At 46.8% G+C, this 22,139-nt stretch overlaps 3 protein-coding genes across 6 annotated transcripts in view; 1 reads left to right on the top strand and 2 right to left on the bottom strand.

The window, feature by feature from the left end:
- The window catches only part of LOC122543587 (gastrula zinc finger protein XlCGF26.1-like), a 92,116-nt gene that overhangs the window by 17,180 nt on the left and 52,797 nt on the right, over positions 1 to 22,139 (top strand). The window lies entirely within an intron of this gene.
- The window catches only part of LOC122543578 (zinc finger protein 239-like), a 20,814-nt gene continuing 4,163 nt past the window's right edge, over positions 5,489 to 22,139 (bottom strand). The window contains exons 2-3 of one of the 4 annotated variants that reach the window (XM_043682384.1): positions 18,806 to 18,942; positions 5,489 to 6,478 (exon numbers count right to left, since the gene is read on the bottom strand). In XM_043682384.1, the coding sequence (XP_043538319.1) occupies positions 5,615 to 6,478; positions 18,806 to 18,942 (1,001 nt within the window). In that variant the 3' untranslated portion in view covers positions 5,489 to 5,614. The remainder of the gene's footprint in view (positions 6,479 to 18,805; positions 18,943 to 22,139) is intronic. The other 3 variants (XM_043682387.1, XM_043682386.1, XM_043682385.1) reach the window with 3 other exon arrangements.
- Positions 13,626 to 22,139, bottom strand: part of LOC122543586 (gastrula zinc finger protein XlCGF26.1-like) — a 34,325-nt gene continuing 25,811 nt past the window's right edge. Inside the window, exon 3 of the mRNA XM_043682402.1 lies at positions 13,626 to 16,916. Within this exon, the coding sequence (XP_043538337.1) occupies positions 16,038 to 16,916 (879 nt within the window). The 3' untranslated portion in view covers positions 13,626 to 16,037. The remainder of the gene's footprint in view (positions 16,917 to 22,139) is intronic.

Raw genomic sequence — 22,139 nt, 5'->3', positions numbered from 1 at the left:
ATTTCCAAAAGAGCCTCAAGCTCATCCATCTTATTTCTAATGCTTCGTGCATTCATATATAGTATTTTTAATTTGTTACTGCCCTCACCCTTCCCATCAACTCCTATTTCACTCAATCTTACAACATGATCCCTTTTTGAGATTTCTGCTTCATTGATACAGAAATGATACAGTTGTCTTTCTTGACTTCCCTTGTTCTAACTTTCCCTCCAATTTCCTTCTTAAACATCTTCCCCCCCCCACCCCCCCCCCCCCCCGCCCCCTACTTTCCTGATCTGCACAGGAGATTGACCAGCAGTGACAGTGGGAACGGGAGAGTTTCAGATACAGGGCAGGATTAGAGAAACAGAAATTGCAGCAGAGATGAAAAGATGACCTCACTGGTGTTTCAGAATGTTGATCTGCACAGGAGATTGACCAGCAGTGACAGTGGGAACGGGAGAGTTTCAGATACAGGGCAGGATTAGAGAAACAGAAATTGCAGCAGAGATGAAAAGATGACCTCACTGGTGTGTTCAGAATGTTGTAAAAACAATGACTGCAGATGCTGGAAACCAGAGTCTAGATTAGAGTGGTGCCGGAACTGCTGTGTTCAGAATTTTGACAGAGTTTTGAAGGATGTATCGTTTCTATAATTAGATTCCCTACAGTGTGGAAACAGGCTCTTCGGCCCAACAAGTCCACACCGACCCTCCGAAGAGCAACCCACCCAGACACATTCCCCTACATTTACCCCCTAACACTATAGCATGGCCAATTCACCTAACCTGAATATCTTTGTGGCTGTGAGAGGAAACCAGAGCAAACCCACACGGACACGGGGAGAACATGCAAACTCCACACAGACAGTTGCCCGAGGCAGGAATTGAACCTGGGTGCCTGGTGCTGTGAGGCAGCAGTGCTAACCACTGAGCCACCGTGTCACTCTAGATTTTATAAATAGAATATAATTTCTATATTCTATTAATAAAATCAGGAGCGGCATAGGCAAGGTGAACGGCAGGTGTCTTTTCCCTTGGGTGGGGCATTTTAAACCTCGAGAGCATATTTTTAAGGTGAGAGGAGCAAGATTTTGGTAAAGACATGGGGCATTTTGATTTGCACTGCGGGTGGTTAGTGTGTGGAGTGACTTTCCAGAGGAAGTGGTGGATGCCTGTTTCCACACTGGAGGAATTCTACAATCAGAGTTATAATGTTTCAAAGACATTTGGATCAGTACATGAATCAGAAATGTTTGGAGGAATATTGAGTTTGAGTTGATCTGTTCTTGTCACATATACCTAAGTATAGTGAGAAGTTTTGTTTTGGGTGCAGTACAGGCAGATCATAACATACAAAGATCATAGTGTGAGTGAACACAGGGAAGATTACAAGTATGGGCTAGTTTATTTTGGGAGTATAGCCAGCATGGACTGATTTGTCTCAAGGTTGTGTTTTTCCGTGCTGTATGACTCCAGTTGGTATGTCAGTAACTAGTGGGGGCAGGAGGTTCACGATTTCCCTTTCGTCAGCGAAGACAGCCAAGAGTGAGATGAGGGGAAACCTCTTTCCCGAGAGAGTTGCTAGGATTTTCGGTGCGTTGCTTGGGAGAGTGGTGCTGGCGAGTTCTATTGAAGGTTTCGAAAGAGCTGGATAAACATTTGAAAATGCCAAATTCAGAGGGTTACAGAGATAGGGCTGGAGAGTGGGAGGAGCTGGGTAGCTCTTTCGCGTGCCAGTACAGACATGATGAGCTGATGGCCTCCTGTCCTGTAAAATTTCACAGATCCTCACTTTCTGACTTGGGGTCCCTGCAGCCTTCAGAACTCAATACTGAGTTCAGTGACTTTACATCACAAACACTTCCTTCCAACTTTTACCCACACCCCCAGGCCCGATCAATGGCACGGAATGCTTCCAGCCTGTTTTTACTTTCTTATGGTTTCCCCTGTCATTGGCTTTTCTGTCTCCTCAGCATCCCGTTGCCTGTCGATCTGTCTCTGTCTCACTCAATCCGTACTCCCTTTCTGCCCATTTCCTCACTTCTCCACAACACCCCTCCCCATCTGTGGCATGTATCCCACCTTTTCCGAGCTATCATCAGTTGTGAAGAAGGGTCATTGTTATCGAAGCATTTCCGTTGCCTTTTGCTGCACAGGTGCTGCGAGACCTGCTGAGTTTCTCCTGCAATTTCTGTGTTTGAGGGTCTTCATACTCAAAGGGGAATGCTGGGTCATAGTAGCACCACTGGAGCATCAAACAGAGTCAGAGAGATCCACAACACCAAAAAAGGCCATTCAGCCCATTGAGTCAAAAACTAGCACCTAATTATTCTCAGCCCATTCTTCCAACATTTGTCCCACAGCCTTTGGCTTCTAAGTCCCTCTTAAATGTTATGAGGGTTCCTGCCTCTCCCACTCTTTCAGATTCCCACCATGGTCTCAGTGAAAAACAAACTACATCACCCACCTGCCCCACCCCACCTGTAAGTCCTCCCCTCTTTCCTCGATACTCAATTGAGATAAATGAATGGGGAAGCACACAGGTTAGCACGGCTGCCTCTCAGTGCCAGGAATCCAGGTTTGATTCCCATCTCAGCCGACTGTTTGTGTGGAGTTAGCATGCTCTCCCCCTATCCGCATGGGTTCCCTACGGTTTCCTCCCACAGTCTAAAGATGTGCAGGTTAGGTGGATTGGCTACGCTAAATTGCCCCGTTGTGGCCAGGGATATGCAGGCCAGGCCAGGGGGATTAGTCATGGGAAATGCAGGGTTACAGGGTTAGGGTAGGGGGGTGGGTTTGGGTTGGATGTTCTTCGGAGGGGTGGTGTGGACTGGGTGGGCTGTGTGCCTTGCTTCCACACTAGTGATACTATGAATTTTAAAAGTACACTTGAATCCTAATGAAGGAATGCTCCACAATGATTCATGTCTTAAAAGTGATTGCAACCCACTAGTCTTCCATGGAAATCTGCTGAGCGTTTAAAGATTTCCCATTGGTGCCTCTCTCTCCACCCCTGTAAGTGCTGACTCTGATTGTGTTCAATTGCACATTAGCCGTTCCTTCTCTCGTACATTCTGCATCCCCAAGTAATGACTATCCATTGTCGTACAGATCCATACAGCACAGATCAGAAAACCTTCAGGCCGTCATGCCTGGGCTCGCTCTTTGGAAGTCTATCCAATTAATTCCACAGCCCCGCTAGCACTGTCAGAGGAATGTATATAGTCATACGCATGGAAACAGACCCTTCTGTGCAACCAGTCCACGTCCCCAAAATTAATTTTTAAAAATTCATTCATGGGATCTGAGTGTCACTAGCTGGGCACGTGTTTATTGCTCATCCCTAAGTGCCCAGAGGGCAGTTAAGAGTCAACCACATTGCTGTGGGTTTGGAGCCATATGTCGGCCAGACCAGGTAAGGATGGCAGTTTCCTTCCCAAAAGGACATGAGTGAACAAAATGGGTATTCCTAACACTGGTTTTGTGACGATCATCAGACACTTAATTCCAAATTCTTACTGAATTCAACTTCCACCATCTGCCGTGGGGGTATTTGAACCCAGGGCCCCAGAACATTACCAGGGGTCTCTGGATTAACAACCTAGTGATAACACCACTAGGCCATTGCCTCCCCCGTCAGGAGATTCATTCTGGCAGATTAATTGTAACGTGAAGTTGAAAAAGCAGAGTACAGAGGATAACTGTGGAAGTCTAAGGTGCAGAGGGATTTAGGTGTTCTAGAATGAGTCACAAAAAGTTAATGTGCAGGTACAGCATGCAATAGAGAAGGCTAATGGAATGCTATCTTTTGCTACAATGGAAATTGAATGTAGAAGTAAGAATTTTATGCTTCAGTAATGGCAGTAAAGTAAGACGCTCCATCCAGAGCTCACCCACTCTGCCTGTTCATTTCCTCCATTTCTCCCCCTTGTCTGCCCTGCTCGCCCTTCCCTCAGCCTCGAAGACTCAGCCCTGGCCTTTCACTCCCAACCTCCAAAGGAGAGGCAGCGGCCCAGTGCGGAGCATGAATAACAGCCAGCAGTTGGGCCACATGGAGGTCCCCTGTGCAGAGCTCCTGAAGAGAGACAGTGATGTTTGTCTTTGTAACTACTTGTTTCCTCTGACCTATGGTGGTGCTGCGTATAGCTGCAATGATTTCTCTATTCTGTAACTAAGGGTTGTATCTAGGTCCTCTGTGCTGTGTGTTGGTGACATTATTTCACCGTAACTAATCTTGGAATGGAAGATGGCACTGGAAGCGGCGACTTATCAACTTTTCACTGCACTCACGTGAGTTTGTGACAATAAAACTGACACAATTCAATACAAGAAGGTCATTCTACCTGAAAGAGGTGAATGGAAACGGTTTCCCAGTTCTTTTCTCGGTCGTGCTGAACACCAGCAGTAAAATGAACTAACCAGGATACAAGCACACTTCAAAGGTTCACAGAAACTCAAAAAGAGATGGACCAGACAGGCTTTTGACCTTCACTCTCTGACATTAACACTTTGGACCAAAGTTGTTAGCCTTTGCTTTTAATTCCATGATACAATTGTTACTTAATCACTCTCACCCTCCAGACCTGACCACTTCCCTCTTTATCCAACAGCATATTCCTACCACTCTCATGCAAAAGCCCCCTGTTTCTCTGGGTGCGTTGACGTGACGGCTGTTGGTGGTCCGAGTTACACAGTCCATAGCAGCACTGCTGCCCAGGAAGCCACGACCTTAGTCTCAGGTCAGAGATCCTGGCCTACAAATGCCCAGTTGGTTGGCCGCAGTTTGGGCTTGGTGACGAATTTTCATCATCTGTACGGCTCCCAAGATACGAGATATGGTCCACATCTTCCAGGGGTCCTGCTGTTAATCGACTGGTGGGGTTTTGCTGTGGGAATGGGCTGGAAAAAACCTCAGTCTAACTCTTTTGTTTTGCTTTTTTTCCGGACGATAGATGGAAGGGCCATTGTCTCTCGCGCTTCAGAGGGACAGTCAGCTGGGGCTGAGTTTCTTCGTAAGAATGCATACGCGCAGCATCTGTACACTGAAGCTCCAGTCTACCTATACCTACGTTATATTCATCAAGTTACTGTCATGCAATACAAAATAAGGAGTGCCACGAAGGGTTGACTGAGGATGCTACACCGGGGTTCCATTCCTGCCCGCTGAGGCCGTGTGGAAGATGTGAAGCCGTGAGATTTCGAAGGCCAACAGGAGAGCTTCTGGCCGCTGATATTTCACCTCCGGCACAACCTCACCAGAAACAGAAGCCAGCTGGTTCACCGCCACCCAGCCCACAGGAGACGTCCGGAAACTTTGTAAGTCGAATATGTCTTGTCTGGGTTGAAACTTTATTGCTGGAACAGCACAGCAGGTCAGGCAGCATCCAGGGAACAGGAGATTCTTCAGGAATCTTCAGGAATCCTGAAGAAGGGCCTGTGCCCGAAACGTCGAATCTCCTGTTCCCTGGATGCTGCCTGACCTGCTGTGCTGTTCCAGCAATAAAGTTTCAACTTTGATCTCCAGCATCTGCAGACCTCACTTTCTCCTCGAATCTGTCTTGTCCCAGGCCAGGCAGCGCCGCCGAGTCAAGACGAGCCCCTCGGGTTGGTGGTGGTGGGTGGTGGGGGGGCATTCAGTCGTGAAGCTGACGAGGCGAGGCTCCGCCCGCAGAATCGGAGCACTGCAGCGGGGGGTGCACCGACTCCTTGCCCGTGTGCACCCGCTGGTGCCTCAGCAGCATGGAGGACTCGGCGAAGCCCCGGCCGCACAGCGAGCAGACGAAGGGCTTCACCCCGGCGTGCGCCCGCCGGTGCCTGAGCAGGCTGGACGCCTGGGTGAACCGCTTCTCGCAGACGGGGCACTGGAACGGCCGCTCGCCGGCGTGCGCCCGCCGGTGCCTCAGCAGGTGCGAGCCCTGGGTGAACCGCTCCCCGCACTGCGGGCAGGCGAACGGCCGCTCGCCGGTGTGCACCCGCCGGTGCTTCAGCAGGTCGGAGGACTGGCCGAAGCCCCGGCCGCACTCGCCGCAGGGGTACGGCCGCTCGCCGGTGTGCACCCGCCGGTGCTGCAGCAGGTGCGAGGGCCGCAGGAAGCCGCGCCCGCACTGCGGGCAGGCGAACGGCCTGCCCCCGCGGCGGTGGACCTGCTGGTGGGCCCGCAGGTTGCACCAGCGGGCGAAGCCCTTCCCGCACTGCGGGCAGGCGAACGGCCGCTCGCCGGTGTGCGCCCGCCGGTGGGCCTCCAGCTCCGAGGGGTAACTGAAGCCCCTCCCGCAGTCCCGGCACTCGCACGGCCGCGCCCGGTGGCACCGGTGCCGCCCCAGGTCGCACGACCGGCGGAAGCCCCGGCCGCAGCCGGAGCAGGCGAACGCTTTTTCCGCACGGGGCAGGCTGCGGTTGCCTTCCGCCTCACCGACGGCGATCGGGTCCTGCTGAGCCGGGTGACTCTCGGCCGGGCGGGGGGTCAAGTCCGGGTTCCCCATCTGTGAGTCCTCTCCCTGGGGAAAGGAAACAAAAAAAAAAGAAGAGACAAGCCCATCTTGGTCATTCGTGTCATTTCCAAGCGCCGGTGAGACTCAAGAGCTTCTGCCTCTAACCTGCCTGTTCACTCCTGATGAAATCAGTCTCTTCCCATGACATGTGAGGTGACAACAAGAGAGGGGGGGGAGAGACAGTGATCCTTTCAATATGTAGGCTCTGCACACCGACTCATGCAGCCCGGGCCAACTTATCCACGCTGAGCACACATTTAGGGTCAGGGAGACGGACAAGCGCAGAAGCAAACCCCTCGGTCCAACTCGTCCGTCCTCACCTCATCTGCCGGCGCTTGGCCCGCGTCCCCCCGCAACCCTTTCCTATTTCATATTCCCATCCCGCTGCCTCTCAAACGCTGTGATTGTGCCAGCCTCCGCAGCTTCCTCTGGCAGCTCGTTCCACATGCATGCCCATGATGTCCCGGGAGAGGCAGCGAGTGAGAGAGAGAGAGAGAGGCTGCATTACTGACAGCCGGTGAATTTCACAAACTGTGGGGAGGGGGACAGGGTGAGGGAAACCGCGGAAGAGAATCTGACCAGGGGCTAACACCGAAGAACCGAAAGAATTCCGGATGCGGTAAATCAGAAATTACCGGTAAAGCTCAGCATGTCTGACAGCATCTGTGGAGAGATATCAGAGCTAACGCTTAGGGTCAGGAAGGGTCTGATTTCTCTCCACGAATGCTGCCTAACATATGTAATGTTTGACTTTTCAATTTATTTCTTTATTTTCTACTTTTATATTAAGAAGAATCTGCGGTGCTGAATGTTTTACAACTTATTTCTTTGGTTTCCTATATCTGTACCATAGACTTTGCACTCCGGTACCTTTGTAACTAAGATAGCATTGAGAATGGCGACTTTGTACACTTTTCATTGTGCTCTTGTACCCTGTACTTGAGTACACGTGACAATAAACCTAAATTAAATCAAATCAAATCTTTAGCAACCTCTTGACTTCTAATTTTCTATCCCCTTTAAATCCCAATTTCAGTTCTCCAGAACTTCTCGCCCTTGGCTAATTGAAAGGTCTCAGTGTTTTGGACCAGACCAGACCCGCTCAAAATACTTCAAAAAGGTCGCCTCTGCTCTAATTTTCTCTTACTTCAAAGGCAAATATATGAACTGCTGTGTTCCGGATGCGATTTGACAATTTATTTAAACATTATAGTTAAAATACAAACATAAAAAAACTTAGAACAACTTAACTCTAACAGAATAATAGATACAGTAACTATTACTAAATAACTATTCTAATGTAGTAACATCCCCTAAACACACCTCTTTGGCAAAAAGGAAACTTCAGCCACAGATTCTCACATGCAGTTCTCCAATCCAGAAGGGAAAATCATCAGAGCGCGTAGCGCCCAGGAGACATTTACTAAAGCGTCCAACCCTGTTGGGATCCCAACAGCTTCTGGTGTTACTGAAAAAATCAAAATCCAGAAATCCCGAATTGTGAGATTGGCCACACCCATTCAGGCTGTTGAACAAAAACCCAAGGCCTCCCAAGCTGTTTTCTCAACCGGTTTTGGTACACTGCTGAGTGCCTCTGTTTTGCAACCTCTGACCAACAAAAAAAAACACCAGGACAAGATATTGCCACACTCAGTAATATGCTTTTTTTTCCTTGTAAGCTCTCTCAATGTAAATTTGCAGCATTTTAAACAATATTGTGCATCTTGCTAACAGAATCATCACCTCTTTAATATTTACGACTCTTGACCAATGGGGCACCTGTTACCGGCTTGTATGACAATTCTGGTAAAAGCAATGACTGCAGATGCTGGAAACCAGATTCTGGATCAATGGTGCTGGAAGAGCACAGCAGTTCAGGCAGCATCCGAGGAGCTTCAGCAAAAATCGACGTTTCGGGCAAAAGCCCTTCATCAGGAGGGTCAGACCACCTCCCTGGGGCCGTTCAGTTTTGAGTCCATCCTAACAACTATTGATAGATTGTTGTATCTAAACACGGTTCCCTGGAGCAGGGTATGCTCTGAACATAACGACTTTTTTCTTAAAACCTCTCACTGTATCTTCTTGTGGTGCACTGGTAGCATCTCTACCCCGGATACTGGGGTTCAAGTCCCACTTGCTCCAGAATGTGTGTAATAACGTCTGAATAGGTTGATTATGAAAGCATATTAACTTCTTTTAAAGGCACATGCAATTGAAAGTTGTTCACAGAGTAAACTTAAAGATCCACTGGTTAATCCTGACACATTAACTGCACAGAAATTGGACAGATTGGTGCTGCATTCTCTAGAGTATGAAAAGAATGAAAAGTGAGCACTTTGTTGCTTACAAAATCCTTAAAGAGCTCAATCGGGTAGGTGTAGGATGTTTCCCTTGGCTGGCAGATCTGGAACCAAGGGACAGAGTCTCAGAATAAAGCGGGAGTGCTGGGCAAAGCATTTAGGACTGAGACGAAGAGAACTTCTTCACCCAGAGGCTGGCGAATATTTGGTATTCTCTACCTAACAACAGATCAATTAGTTTCCAGACATTAAAGATCAAAGGATAGGGGGACAGTGCAGGAAAATGTGTGTCAAGGTAGAAGAGCCATCATTGTCTTGTTGAATGGTAGTGCAAATTTGAGGGACTGAATGTGCTGTTTCTGCTGCTACTTCTTACGTTCTGTGCTTGGATAGGTAATGGGGGGGGGGGTGTTGCTGTGCGTTGAGATGGTGGCATAGTGGTACTAGCTGTGGAGTAGTAATCCGACGGCCCAGGCTAATGCTTTGGGGACGCAGTTTCGAATCCTGGACTTTAAATTCAGTTAATAAATCTGGAGCCCACCTGGATTCACTAAGGCCCTTTTCCAAATTTGGCCGATATATGACTCTACTCTTTCAAATGAAAGGTGCAAACAGAAAAACCCAAGGACTCCCCCTCCAGCCCTGTCTCCATCAGACACTCTCGGGCCAGCACTGTGAAATACAGTGCAAAGTCCACTCTCCTCTTTCAAAACAGAAACTAAAGCTTCCTTGACTGTGTTAAAATGAAAATTAAGACCCTTTTACAGTGGGAAGAAACAAAAATAAATAAACAAACAAACAAACAATAAATGGTTCTCCCTTGACGTTATTCCCACCCACCACTTTTGGGCAAGGAGCACACGGGCGCCAAAATAAAAATAAACACAAAATCAACGGAAACAAACAAGTAAATAATAAATCATCTCTGCTTTGTCTCCCTCGAATGCTCGCAGGACAGGGACAACAATAGTTTAAAATCCAGAGGACATTCCTCTGTTCATTTCAACTAAAAATAAGACTCCTCTCACACTGGTCCCCATCAAGCACTGACCCCCCCCCACCCCAATCTGGGACAGGGACAGTATGGGTCTAAAATAAAAAAACTCCTTTGTCTCTTCGAGGGGTTCAAAATCAGAACAAAGGGAAAATAAAACAGCCCTCTTCCCAGAGCACCAAAACTGAAAACAAACACAAACTCAAAAGCCAAAACGGAAACCTACACTGCAGAAAGAGTTAACCATATCAAAATATCATTATCCAGGCCAATAAAACACCTTAGCCCTCTCAGCTACCAGCGGTCTCAAAACGCCTCGACAGTCCTGGTGACCACTACGTGCTTCCTCTCCTGGGACAGCCGGGCACGGACATAGCCTCAAAAGAGAGGCAGACCGTCAGGAGCAACAAGGCCTTCTTTAACCCAGTGCATGGACCTGTAAATGGCCATCTTGGCCAGGTCCAGGAGCAAAACCACAAGGCGGCCCACAGGCTTGTCTCTCCTTCCCTCATTGGGTGCCAATAGATCAGGAGTGTGGGACATGTGACTCTCCCTTAATTGCACTCTGAAATGGCCCAGCAAGTCAGATGAGACCTCCTGAATTGTGGTCTACGATCACAGACAGGAGCTGCTAAAGGCACACTGTGGCCCCCGGATCACAATCTTTTCACAGGACATGGGTATCCCCACTGACCAGATTCGTTGGCCATTTCAGAGATCAGGTTAAAAGTCAACCGCATCGCTGATGGTCCAGAGCCACATATGCACCAGAATATCTGAGAATTGCAGATTTCCTTCCCGAAAAATGAATTTCTACAACAACCTGTTGGGATTTCATGGCTGAGATTAGCCTTCAATTCCAGTTTTGTTATTTTCATGAATTGAATTTGAGCTAGTGTCCACACAGTTGAGCCGAGTCTCTGAATTTCTAGTCCATTGATATTACCATCTCCTCTGTGGATATTAAACTCTGGACCAGTTACAGGAATTATTAACATCCAGGCAGGAATGAGGAACTGCTAGAATGAACTCGGATTATTCCCATATCTGAGTTAACAGTGACAAAAACAATGAAACCAAACCACTGCCATCTCGTGCTACTGTTGCCTTGACATTACGTTAAATGAGCTAATGAATCCTTTCCTCCACACACAGACGCTGAACAGCCTCTCCCCAGTGTGGATTCACTGGTGTAAAAATGAGCTTCCTCATGGCTTGGACCCAGTGCTGCTGTGAGAGAACCTGGACAGCCTTATCTCAATATGAACTTGTAAATGGTGCTATATGCAATGCAGCACGATTCAATACACATCACAGAAACAGGCCCTTCCGCCCAACAAGTCTGCGCCAAATCCTAAACCTTACTTAGACCTGCTACCTGTTGCGCAGCTTCTATCCCTCTGTTCGCCTTCCATTCATGCGTCTATCAAGATACGCCTTAAACCTCGCTGATGTGCCTGCTTCCACCATCTCCACTAGCGACCTGATGAAGGTGCAGTGCTCCAAAAGCTTGTAGTTTCAAATAAAACCTGTTGGACTATAATTTGGTGTTGTGTGATTTTTTTCAACTTTGACCACCTCCTCCACTGGCAGTGTGTTCCTGGCACCCAGCCTCTGTGAGAAAATGTTTCCCCTTCTCACCTTGAACCTGTGCCCAAGCTGACCTGTCCAGTCGAGGAAAAAGCCTCTGACTATCCACCCCATTTATGCCTCTCTTGATCTTGTTGACCTCTACCAGGTTATGTCTGTCTTCCCAATGGTATGTTCTGGTTGTGCCCACCAGAACCACCTGTGATACCATGGGTAGATACATTGCCTCCAATCCTTCTTGACATTGGACTGAGTTTCTGATAGCAGTTGGGGAAGGATGCCCACACAAAGTCTTCAGTAGAAGATACACTCAGTCTTAATGAGGACAGTAGGTTTATTACATAGTACTTAATGGCTAGTTACATGACAGCTGAGATACATGACAATCATTTATGAGACTTCAGGATGTATGCAAAAGCGAGTACACATTACTGCGATTGAAATATTCTGCTTAGAAACAATTAACAAGCCAAACAACTTACTGGTGAGTTGGTAGGTGGAGCTTACTAAATGCTGTCAGATAACATTTTCTGGCACCAACTGCATTTTACAACATCTCTGGTTTATTACATTATTTATATGACTATTACAAGTAAGTAAAATTGCTTTATCACTGCCCACATCCACCCCCCACCCCCACTTTCCAACTGGTCAGTGACTAGGTAGGTCGCCCATTTAAGACAGAGATGAGGAGGAATTGTTTTCAGAGGGTAGTGAATTTCTGGCATTCTTTACTGCAGAGGGTAGTAGAGGCTACGACATTAAGGCCGAGCTACTTCTAACCAGTGAGGGTTTCAACGGCTATGGGGCAAAGGCAGGAAAGTCGGGAGTCAATGGTCATCAGATCAGCCACGATCTCGTTGAATGGCAAAGCAGTCGCGGTGGGCTGAACGGCCTGCTTCCGCTCCGTTGATTGCTACTTGAGGATCAAACATTCCGGTGAAGGTTCACTGGTGGACTGGAAAGTTGGCGGATCTTTGAATTCCTGGATGCTTTTTTTCCCCAGGGAACATACCCTGCCGTTGGATCTTTGTTACCGTTGGAGGATCCTCAAGTTATATCAGAGACCAGAGCTACGTTTCTGAAAATGATCTTTGCTCTGTTGCAGCAAGACATCTGTGATCCATTCACTCTTTTGAATAAAATAGTCATTTCGTTGGGTTCAATGAGAGAGTGTCTGCCATTTTAGACCCCTTCCAAACAGCTGAATTGAGACCACCACTAGTTCCTGGTCCTTATGGTGTCAAGGATGTCTGCTGAACAGATTTTGAAGATGTATGTGCAGTTGGAAGAAAATTGAATCATTGCACAAAACCCATGAAGTCTGTGGCACCAGCTGACCTCTCGGTCATAAGGCGTGATGGACACCAACATGGTTAATCTTCAAGAATGCATATTTCCTCTTCATTCGAGTGGACATGCTTCCGACACCTATGAAGTCTTCCTTTGTTGAGTAATATTATGTTGATCATTATTTGGTACTTTTCTTTATTTGCCCAAAGGGCAGATAAGAGTCAAGCACGTTGCTGCCAGTCTGGAGTCACATGTAGGACAGACTAGATAAAGATGGCAGTTTCCTTCCCTAAAGGGCATGACTGAACTAGATGGGTTTCTATGATAATTAGCAATGGATTCATAGTTAATTCCAGATATTTATCGAATTTAAGTTCTACCATCTGCCATTCTAGGATTCGAACCAGAGTCCCCAGAACATCACCTCGGTCTCTGGCTTAACAGTTCAGTGACAATACCACCAGGCCGTCATCTCCCCTGAGCTGTTTGAGCTTCTCTGACTTACAAGAGTGAGGCATGCTCAGAAGTGAGAAGGTTTGGTTTCTGATCATGTGCATCTCTTCCACATAGTTTCGGTCCGTGTATTTTAAGACTGCGCTCAGTATTCCTTCAGCTTTGAGTCGAGTTCTGCTCTACCACAGGGTTCTTTGTCCGATGGTTGCAATTGCACTCTCTTTAGCCAAGTTTTCATTTCAAGGAAAACAGTAAGACTTGCCACCCCCACCACGTCAAGTTTACAAACACGGAAGCAGGAATGGGCCTGCAAACACTCAAGCCTCCCCCCAATATCCCTTGTTCCCTTCAGGGGAAAGAGCTAGATCTCATTTCTTCTTGAAAGCACAATGTTTTGGCCTCAACTACTTTCTGAGATAGTGAATTCCACAGGCTCACCACTCTCTGGGTGCAGCAATTTCTCCTTATAGAGTCATAGTTATATAGCATGGAAACAGACCCTTTGTCTAACTTATCCACATGACCAGACATCCTAAACTGATCTAGTCCCATTTGCCAGTATTTGGACCATATCTATCTAAACCCTTCCTACTTATCCTTAATCCTTGAACTATAACCCCAGGTTCTGGACTCCTCCATCATCAGGAACACCCTTTCTGCATCTATCCTGTCTGGTCCTGTTAGAATTTTATGCATTGCTTTGGGATTCCTCCCCCCCACCGCCACCTCATTCATCTAAACTTCAGGGAATACAATCCTAACCGACGCAATTTGTCCTCATAAGTCCATCCTGCCATCGCAGGAATCAATTTCACCGCACTGCCCCTGCAACAAGAACATCCTTCCTCAGATAAGGAAACCAGAAACTACACACAAAATTCTAGGTGTGGCCTCATTAAAGCCCTCTGTAACTGTAGCAAGACATCCTTGTTCCTGCGCTCGAATCTTCTCGCTGTGAGTACCAACATACAGTTCGTCTTCTTCACTGCCTGCCACACTTGCATGCTTACTTTCAATGTCTGGTGCACAAGGACACCCAAGTTTTGTTGAAAATCCCCATTGCAAATCACAGCCATTCAAGTAATAATCCACCTTCCTATTTCTTGCTACCAAAGTGGATAACCTCGTATTTTTCCACATAATCCTGAAATTTGCCACATATTTGCCCACAATCACAAGTAACATCTCTGCATCCTGCTCACCTATCCACCCAGCTTTGTGACATTTGCACATTTTGAGATATTACATTTTATCGAAATGATGAACAAATACAGTACTGTGAATAGCTGGGAGCCCTTGGACTGATCCCCTGTGGTACACTGACTAGTCACTGCCTGCCATTCAGAAAAGGGCCCATTTATCCCTACTCTTTGTTTCATGTCTGCTAACTAATTTTCTATCAATTTCAATTCACTACCCTCCATGTTGAACTTCGTTGAGTGCCTTCTCCATGTCCAAATACACCACATCCACTGCCCCCACCATAAACTCTGCTAATTAGATCCTCGAAGAATTCCAATAGATTTGTCGAGCATGATTTGCCTTTTGTAAATCCATGCTGTGTCTGATTCTACCACTCTTTTCTTAGTGCTCTAAAATCCTTGATAACAGACTCTAGAATCTTCCCCACTACCGGTGTCAGACTCACTAGCCTAAAATTCCCTGTTTTCTCTCCACCTGCCTTTTTAAATAGTTGGGTTACATTAGATACTCTCAAAGCTGAAGCAAGTGTTCCAAAGTTGAAAGCGTTTTGGAAGATGACCACCAGTGCTTCTGCTATATTTCGAGCCATTTCCCTTCAGAACCTGGACGCTGATTATCGGGCCCTGGGGATTGGATGGTCTGCATTATCCATGTCATATCTGGTTCAGATGAGTCATCTATCACCCCCAGGAAGGGTTTAGTTGTCACTTCCAAAGATGGCATCTCATCCTGTGGAGATATATGCTCCAATGCAGTGAAGTCCTGGTCTTCTGTCTGTTTTAACTCCCTACAGGGGCTTGCAGTAAGGTGTTCAGCACTTTGTGCTTTACTAGTACTGTGGGCGAAAGGTAGTATTTGACTTTTTACATGCTCTGTGAATGCCCCACTCACATACAATAGTTGCACTGACTCGATAAAGCTGGGCCCTGCTTCAGTTTATACAGTTTCGTTAATCCCATATCTGTAACAGTGAGTTCTAGCATCAAAGGGCTTGAAAATGTCTGAGTTGGTTTTTGTGATGATCTTGGTATTTTTGTACCCTAGAAAGTTATCCAAGTCTGACAAACTTCTTCAACTGGATTGGCTCTGTTTGCTCGTGCTGTATGCGGATCCCACCATTACCTGGTCAGCTCTTTCAAATGTGAAAGAGCTGACCAGGTTGCAACATCTCTGAAAGAAATTGATCAGAAATTCCAATGACAATTCTGTTTCAGTTTAGTTCTGGTGGTATATCTCCATAATCACAAAATTCTTACAACCTATAATGATGATTAATCAACAGATTGTTTTCTTCTATGACATCTTGCTGTTTATTACACTTTATGCAAAGTATTTGTCGAATGCTCTTACAATGTTTAAAAACTACCTGTCTCTTCTTTTAAATTCTGTTGTTTTAAGATACGATCTGCTATTGGATCTACCCAGTAAAGAAGTGTGTTCACTTGTTCTTCTCTGGGCTTCTTCTGTAATGTGGAACCAATTCCATACCGAATGCATCGTTTCGCTCACACATAATCCAGTCCAATTCTGACTCTGTTGTACTTATGATCTTAAATTTGCTTGGGAACTGTAAAATCTTTCTCAATTGTCCCCATGTTTAACTGCTGTTGCTTCTCTGATTTCAATGATTTGCTTGAAGCCTGTTGTGGGATTTTGTTTCGGTTTGCGGACGCAGTTGGTTGAGCTGTTCGGGGTTTAGAACGTTCAGCCTATCCCGAGTTAGTTTAGCACCTTAGGTACTAACTTCCTTGCACAACAGATGGGACTCCAGTTCCTCAGAGCTTTGAATGCACTTCCCGCTGTCTGGGCTATTGATCGGTCTCTCCACGGTGTGTATTTGCCGGTGTCTCAATAGGTGGGATGAAGTAGTGAATCCCTTCCCGCACTGGGAACAGCAGAACGGTCTCTCCCCCGTGTGAACTCGCTGGTGTCTCAGTAGATGCGATGAAGTAGTGAATCCCTTGCCACATTGGGAGCAGGTGAACGGCCTCTCCCCGGTATGGACCCGCCGGTGTCTCAGCAGGTGGAATGAGCTGGTGAACCCCTTCCCACATTCCGTGCAGGTGAACGGCCTCTCCCCGGTGTGAATCCGCTGGTGCCTTAGCAGGGTGGAAGACTGGGTGAATCCCTTCCCGCACTCGGAGCAGGTGAACGGCCTCTCCCCGGTGTGAACCTGCTGGTGCCGGAGCAGGTGGCACGAGTCAATAAAGCCCTTCCCGCACTCGGAGCAGGTGAACGGCCTCTCACCGGTGTGGATGCGCTGGTGCACGACGAGGCTGTCGGAGTGCCGGAACCTCTTCCCACAGTCGGCGCAGCGGAAGGGCTTCTCCTCGGTGTGAATCCGCTGGTGGATCAGCAGGCTGGACGGGAACCGGAAGCTCATCTCACAGGAGACGCAGCTGAAGGGCTTCTCCTCAGTGTGAACCCGCTGGTGCGTCAACAGGTTGGACGAATAAATGAAGCCCTTCCCGCACACGGAGCAGATGAAGGGCCTCTCCCCTGTGTGAGCGCGCTGGTGTAATTCCAGGTTGGAGGACTGAGTGAATCCCTTCCCACACACGGAGCAGGTGAAGGGTCTCTCTCCGGTGTGAGTACGTCGATGAATTTCCAGCTTCGACGGGCATGGGAATGTCTTCTCACAGTCTCCGCATTTCCACGGTTTCTCCATGGTAAGAGTATCTTTTCTTGTTTCAGGTTGTTGAAGCCTCGTCCACAGACAGGACACAAGTGCAGCTTCCCCCTCTGTGAACAGTGGAATTTTTATTCAAGCTGTGTAACTGGTTAAGTCTCTTTCCACTGTCAGTGCACTGAAACACGATCACTTTGCTGTGCGTGTGACTCGGTGCTTTCCCAGTAACACTGACGTTTCCTACAGACAGAACAGACAAACATATTTTCCTCCATATTCAAAGGCGGGTGATATTCCGTGCTAACGATTTGAATCACTGCCAGATCTTAATGTGATGCTTACTTTAAGTTACCCTTCTGCAAATCCTCCCCTTGTATTTTCCTGTAAATGGAGACTGCAACAGTAGGAGAGAAATTCAGGATAGACAGTGCTCGCTTCGAAGGAACATTCCTTTCTCTCCTGCTTCCTAAATCTGTCATTCCCTGTCCCACAAACTCTCCTCTTCTCTCGGGCTGAAATCCAAATACAGTGCACCATCTCTTCCTTCAGTCCCAGTTTTGCTCCTCTCTCTCTGCTACGTTCACTTCACCCAGCACCTCAACGTCAATAAGTCAATCATTTTCTCTCCTGCTCATATGGGCCTGGAGCCTCTCTACTGTGTCACTGCAGTGCTGCAGGTAGAGTGGGTAAGAAGGAAGCTGAGAAAGTGTATACAGTTATCAGTAGGTAGCGAAAGAGTTAACATGATTAGATGAGAATCCCTACAGTGTGGAAACAGGCCCAACAGGTCCACACCGACCCTCCAAAGAGTAACCCACCGAGGTCCATTTCCCTCTGACTAATGTGCCTAACACTATGGGCAATTTAGATTAGATTAGATTCCCTACAGTGTGGAAACAGGCCCTTCAGCCCAACCAGTTCACACCGAACCTCCGAAGAGTAACCCACCCAGACCCATTTCCCTCCAACTAATGCACCTAACACTACGGGCAATTTAGCATGGCCAATTCACCTGACCTGCACATCTTTGGACTGTGGAAGGAAACCGGAGCACCCGGAGGAAACCCACGCAGACACAGGGAGAATGTGCAAACTTCACGCAGACAGTTAATCAAACCTGGGGCCCTGGTGCTGTGAGGCAGCAATGCTAACCACTGAGCCACCATGTAGCATGGACAATTCACCTAAACTGCACATGTTTGGACTGTGGGAAGAAACCCATGCTGACACAGGGAGAACGTGCAAACTCCACACAGACAGTAGCCCGGGTCCCTGGTGCTGTGAGGCTGTAGTGCTAACCACAGAGCCACCACGCTGCCCATAGTTTAGGGTTACTTGACAAAAGACTCAGCTGGCACGAGTTGGACCAGATAAGAACTTGCAATTAACAATGAGGCAAGGGTAGTGGGTTAACGAGGTGAAAAGCATCCATTGTGTATTGCCAATTAACAAGGTGAAGAACATCCATTGCATAATGCCAGATGGCTTAATCTTTTCTGTTGATGCTCATCAGATTGTAACGGTTAATATAGATGTTACGTCATTTGGATGGTGCTCCCTGTAAGTGACTATATAATTCATTACAAATCTGCTGTTCGAGAGAAGACCAAGAACTCATGTCTCTGTGTACATGGGCAATCGTTCTGTCTCTCCAGGGCCCAGAATATAGACGAAGGAGGTAAAGCAAGACTGTCTCTGAGTGTTTGCTTCGACTGATACGGGGATAGGAAAATGGGACGACAAAGAAAAACAAAATTTTGGCATCTACTGGTAAAGAAATGGAATATAAAAGTAGGGAAGTGTTGCTGAAACTATACAAGGCATTAGTGAGACAGCACCTGGAGTATCACATACAATGTTAGTCTGCTTACTTGAGGAGGAATGTAGTTGTATTGGAGGCAGTTCACCAGGTTGATTCCAGCCATGAGGGGTTTGTCTTCTGAAGAGATGTTAAGGAGTTTAGGCCGATACACTCTGGAGTTTAGAAGAATGAGGGGAGACCTAATTGCTAAGAGGGATTGACAAATTGAACGTAGCACAGACATTTCATTATGTGGGGCAATCTGGAATGAGATATCCCAGATTTAGCAGAAGGGGAGGCATTCTTAAAACAGAGTCTTACAGCACGGAAACAGACCCTTCTGTCTAACTAGTCCACCGCCAGCCATGCCCTTAAACTAAACAAGTCCGACCTGTGTGCGCTTGGCCCATATCCATCCAAACATTTCTTATTCTTATCCAAATGTCTTTTAAACACTGTAACTGTACCTGTACCCACCACTTCCACACACACACTGTGTAAAATCAGTTGCCCCTCAGGTCCTTTTCAAACCTTTCCCCTCTCAACTTAAAAATAATCCCCCCTCCTCTTGAAATCCCTCACCCGTGGGATAAGACACCAGCCATTCACCTTATCTACACGCCTCATGATTTGAAAAACCTCTAAGGTCGCCACTCAACCTCTTGCTCTCCGGTGAAAAAAGGCCAAAGCTACTCAGCCTCTGCTTAGAACTCAAACCCTCCATTCCCTGCAACATCCTGGTAATTTCTTTCTGAACCCTTTCCAATTTAACAGCATCCTTCCTACAGCGGGTGATGAGAACTGGACACAGTACTCCAGAAGAGGCCTCACTAATGTCCCAACTCCTATTCTCAAAGGTCTGAGCAATGAAGGTCAGCGTGCTAAATGCCTTTTTAGCCAACATGTCCACTGATGATGCAAACCTCAAAGAACGATATATCCGAACCCCTAGGTCTCTCTATTGTACAGCACTACCCAAGACCCGACTTTTAATTGTATAAGTCCTGTCCTTGTTTGTACTACCAAAAGGTGAGTGAATCTGTGGAACAGACTCCCACGGAGTGCAGTGGACGCTGGGACATGGAGTAAATTCCAGGCATGGTGGCTCAGTGGTTAGCACTGCTACCTCACAGCGCCAGGAAGCAGGGTTCGATTCCCGCCTCTTAACCTTACCATAAGTCTCCAGCAATGAATAGAGTGGGTTCTTTCTTGATTATATGTTTTATTGAAATCTGTCTCTTGACTAAATTTTAAAATTTTAAACCATGAGAACTAAGTTAGCCTGGAGCATTGTTTTTTTGGGAGCAATAAGATGGTGCTATTTTCTGGGTCTGTAGATTGTGAAGGGGCAAAGATGGCTTTTAGTAGAGTGATATGCTCTTCTTGTCAGGTGTGGGAGTTTAGGAAGAGTTTACATGTTACTGAGGATTATGTCTGCAGGAAGTGTCTTTGGTTGCGAATCCTATCAGATCAAATGGATCCGTTGGAGCAACAGTTGAGGCAATGAGGAATTTACAAGAGCCAGGGGTTGTGATGGATGGCAGTTATAGGAAGGGAGAAAAGCCGCAGATACAGTCCGATAGATGGGTTAACTCCAGGAAAGGTAGGAGAGATAGGTAGGTAGTGCAGGAGTCTTCTGTGGCTATCCCCATTTCAAACAAGTATGCTGTTTTGAAACATTTAGGGGTGATGGACTCTCAGGGGAATATAGCATGAACAGTCAAGTTTCTGGTATTGAGACAGGCTCTAATGTAATGAGGGGTACCTCAGGTTCCAAGCAATCAATTGTGTTAGGGGACTGTCTAGTCAGAGGCACAGACAGTCATTTCTGTGGCCAGCAGTGAAAAATCAGAATAGTATGTTGCCTCCCTGGTGCCAGGATCAAGGATGTCTCAGAGAGCGTGCAGAATGTTCTCAAAGGGGAGAGGGACCAGCAGGAGGTTATTGTACACATTGGAACCAACAACATAGGAAGTGAAAAGGATGAGATTCTGAAGGGAGAATATGGAAAGTTAGGCAGGAAATTAAAAAGGAAGTCCTTGAAGATAGTAATATCTGAATTACTCACAGTGCTATCAGCTAGTGAAGGTAGGAATAGGAGGATAGAGCAAATGAATGTATGGCTGAGGAGCTGGTGTATGGGAGAAGGATTCATATTTTTGGATCTTTGGAATCTCTTCTGGGATAGAAGTGACCTGTACAAGGATGGATTGCACTTGAATTTGAAGCGACTAATATACTGACAGGGAGATTTGCTAGAGCTGCTCAGGAGAATTTAAACTGGTAAGATGGGTTGGGGGGAGGGGGGGACCCAGGGAGACAGTGAGGAAAGAGATCAATCTGAAACTGGTATCGTTGGGAAAAGGAGCCACTCAAACACTCAGAGCAAGCAGGGACAAAGCAGAGAACAAGGTAGGACTAATAAATTAAACTGCATATACTTCAATGCAAGGGGCCTAACAGGGAAGACAGATGAACTCAGGGCATGATTAGGAATATCGGACTTGGATATCATAGCAATTACAGAAGCATGGCTCAGGGACGGACAGGACTGGCAGCTTCATGTTCCATTTACAAATGCTATAGGAAGGATAGGAAGGGGGACAAGAGAGGGGGGAGAGTGGCGTTTTGATAAGGGATAACATTATTGCTGTAATTCAGGAGGATATTCCTGGGAATCCATCCAGGGATGTTATTTGGGTGGAACTGAGAAATAAGAAAGTGTTGATCAACTTATTGGGATTGCATTATAGACAGCCTAATAGTCAGTGGGAAATTGGGAAACAAATTTGTAAGGAGATTTCAGTTATCTGTAAGAATAATAGGGTGGTTAGGTCGGGGATTTTAACTTCCCAAACATAGACTGGGACTGTCATAGTGTTAAGGTGTTAGTGTTAGATGGAAAGGAATTTGTTCGGTGTGTACAAGAAAATTTTCTGATTCAGTATGTGAATGTACAAAGGAACCTCAATTGTCTGAATACGAATTATCCGAAGGAGATCGTGAGATCCCGATAGAAACATTACATCAAAGACAAGTTTCCAGCAGTGATTGCATCTTTTGTTTAAAGTGATTAAACAGGCAAAGTCTCTAAATGACTAACCTCACGCCCTCTCTCTCTCCCCATACTTTCCCTGGAGTTCTACAGAGGGGTGTACCTAAACCCCCCTGTCTCCAGGTAATCTCTCTAAAATTGTCCTGTACAGGGCAGAGGTGGAACCTGTCAAAAGATTGCAATAAAATGTTGTGTATGTGGCTGTGGCTCTGTGTGTGTGTGTGTGTGTGTGTGTGCTATTTGGAAACTGTGTGTGTGTGTGTGTGTGTGTGTGCTATTTGGAAACTTACCTCACAAAGGCAGCTGCAGCAGCAGCAGTCTTGTTGTTGGTGTACAGTCCGGCTGCCCC

The sequence above is a fragment of the Chiloscyllium plagiosum genome, chromosome 44 (genome assembly GCF_004010195.1).
Source record: "Chiloscyllium plagiosum isolate BGI_BamShark_2017 chromosome 44, ASM401019v2, whole genome shotgun sequence".
Lineage (NCBI taxonomy): Eukaryota > Metazoa > Chordata > Chondrichthyes > Orectolobiformes > Hemiscylliidae > Chiloscyllium > Chiloscyllium plagiosum.
The sequence above is the reverse complement of the archived record's forward strand: the minus strand, read 5'-3'. Positions and strand labels throughout refer to the sequence as shown.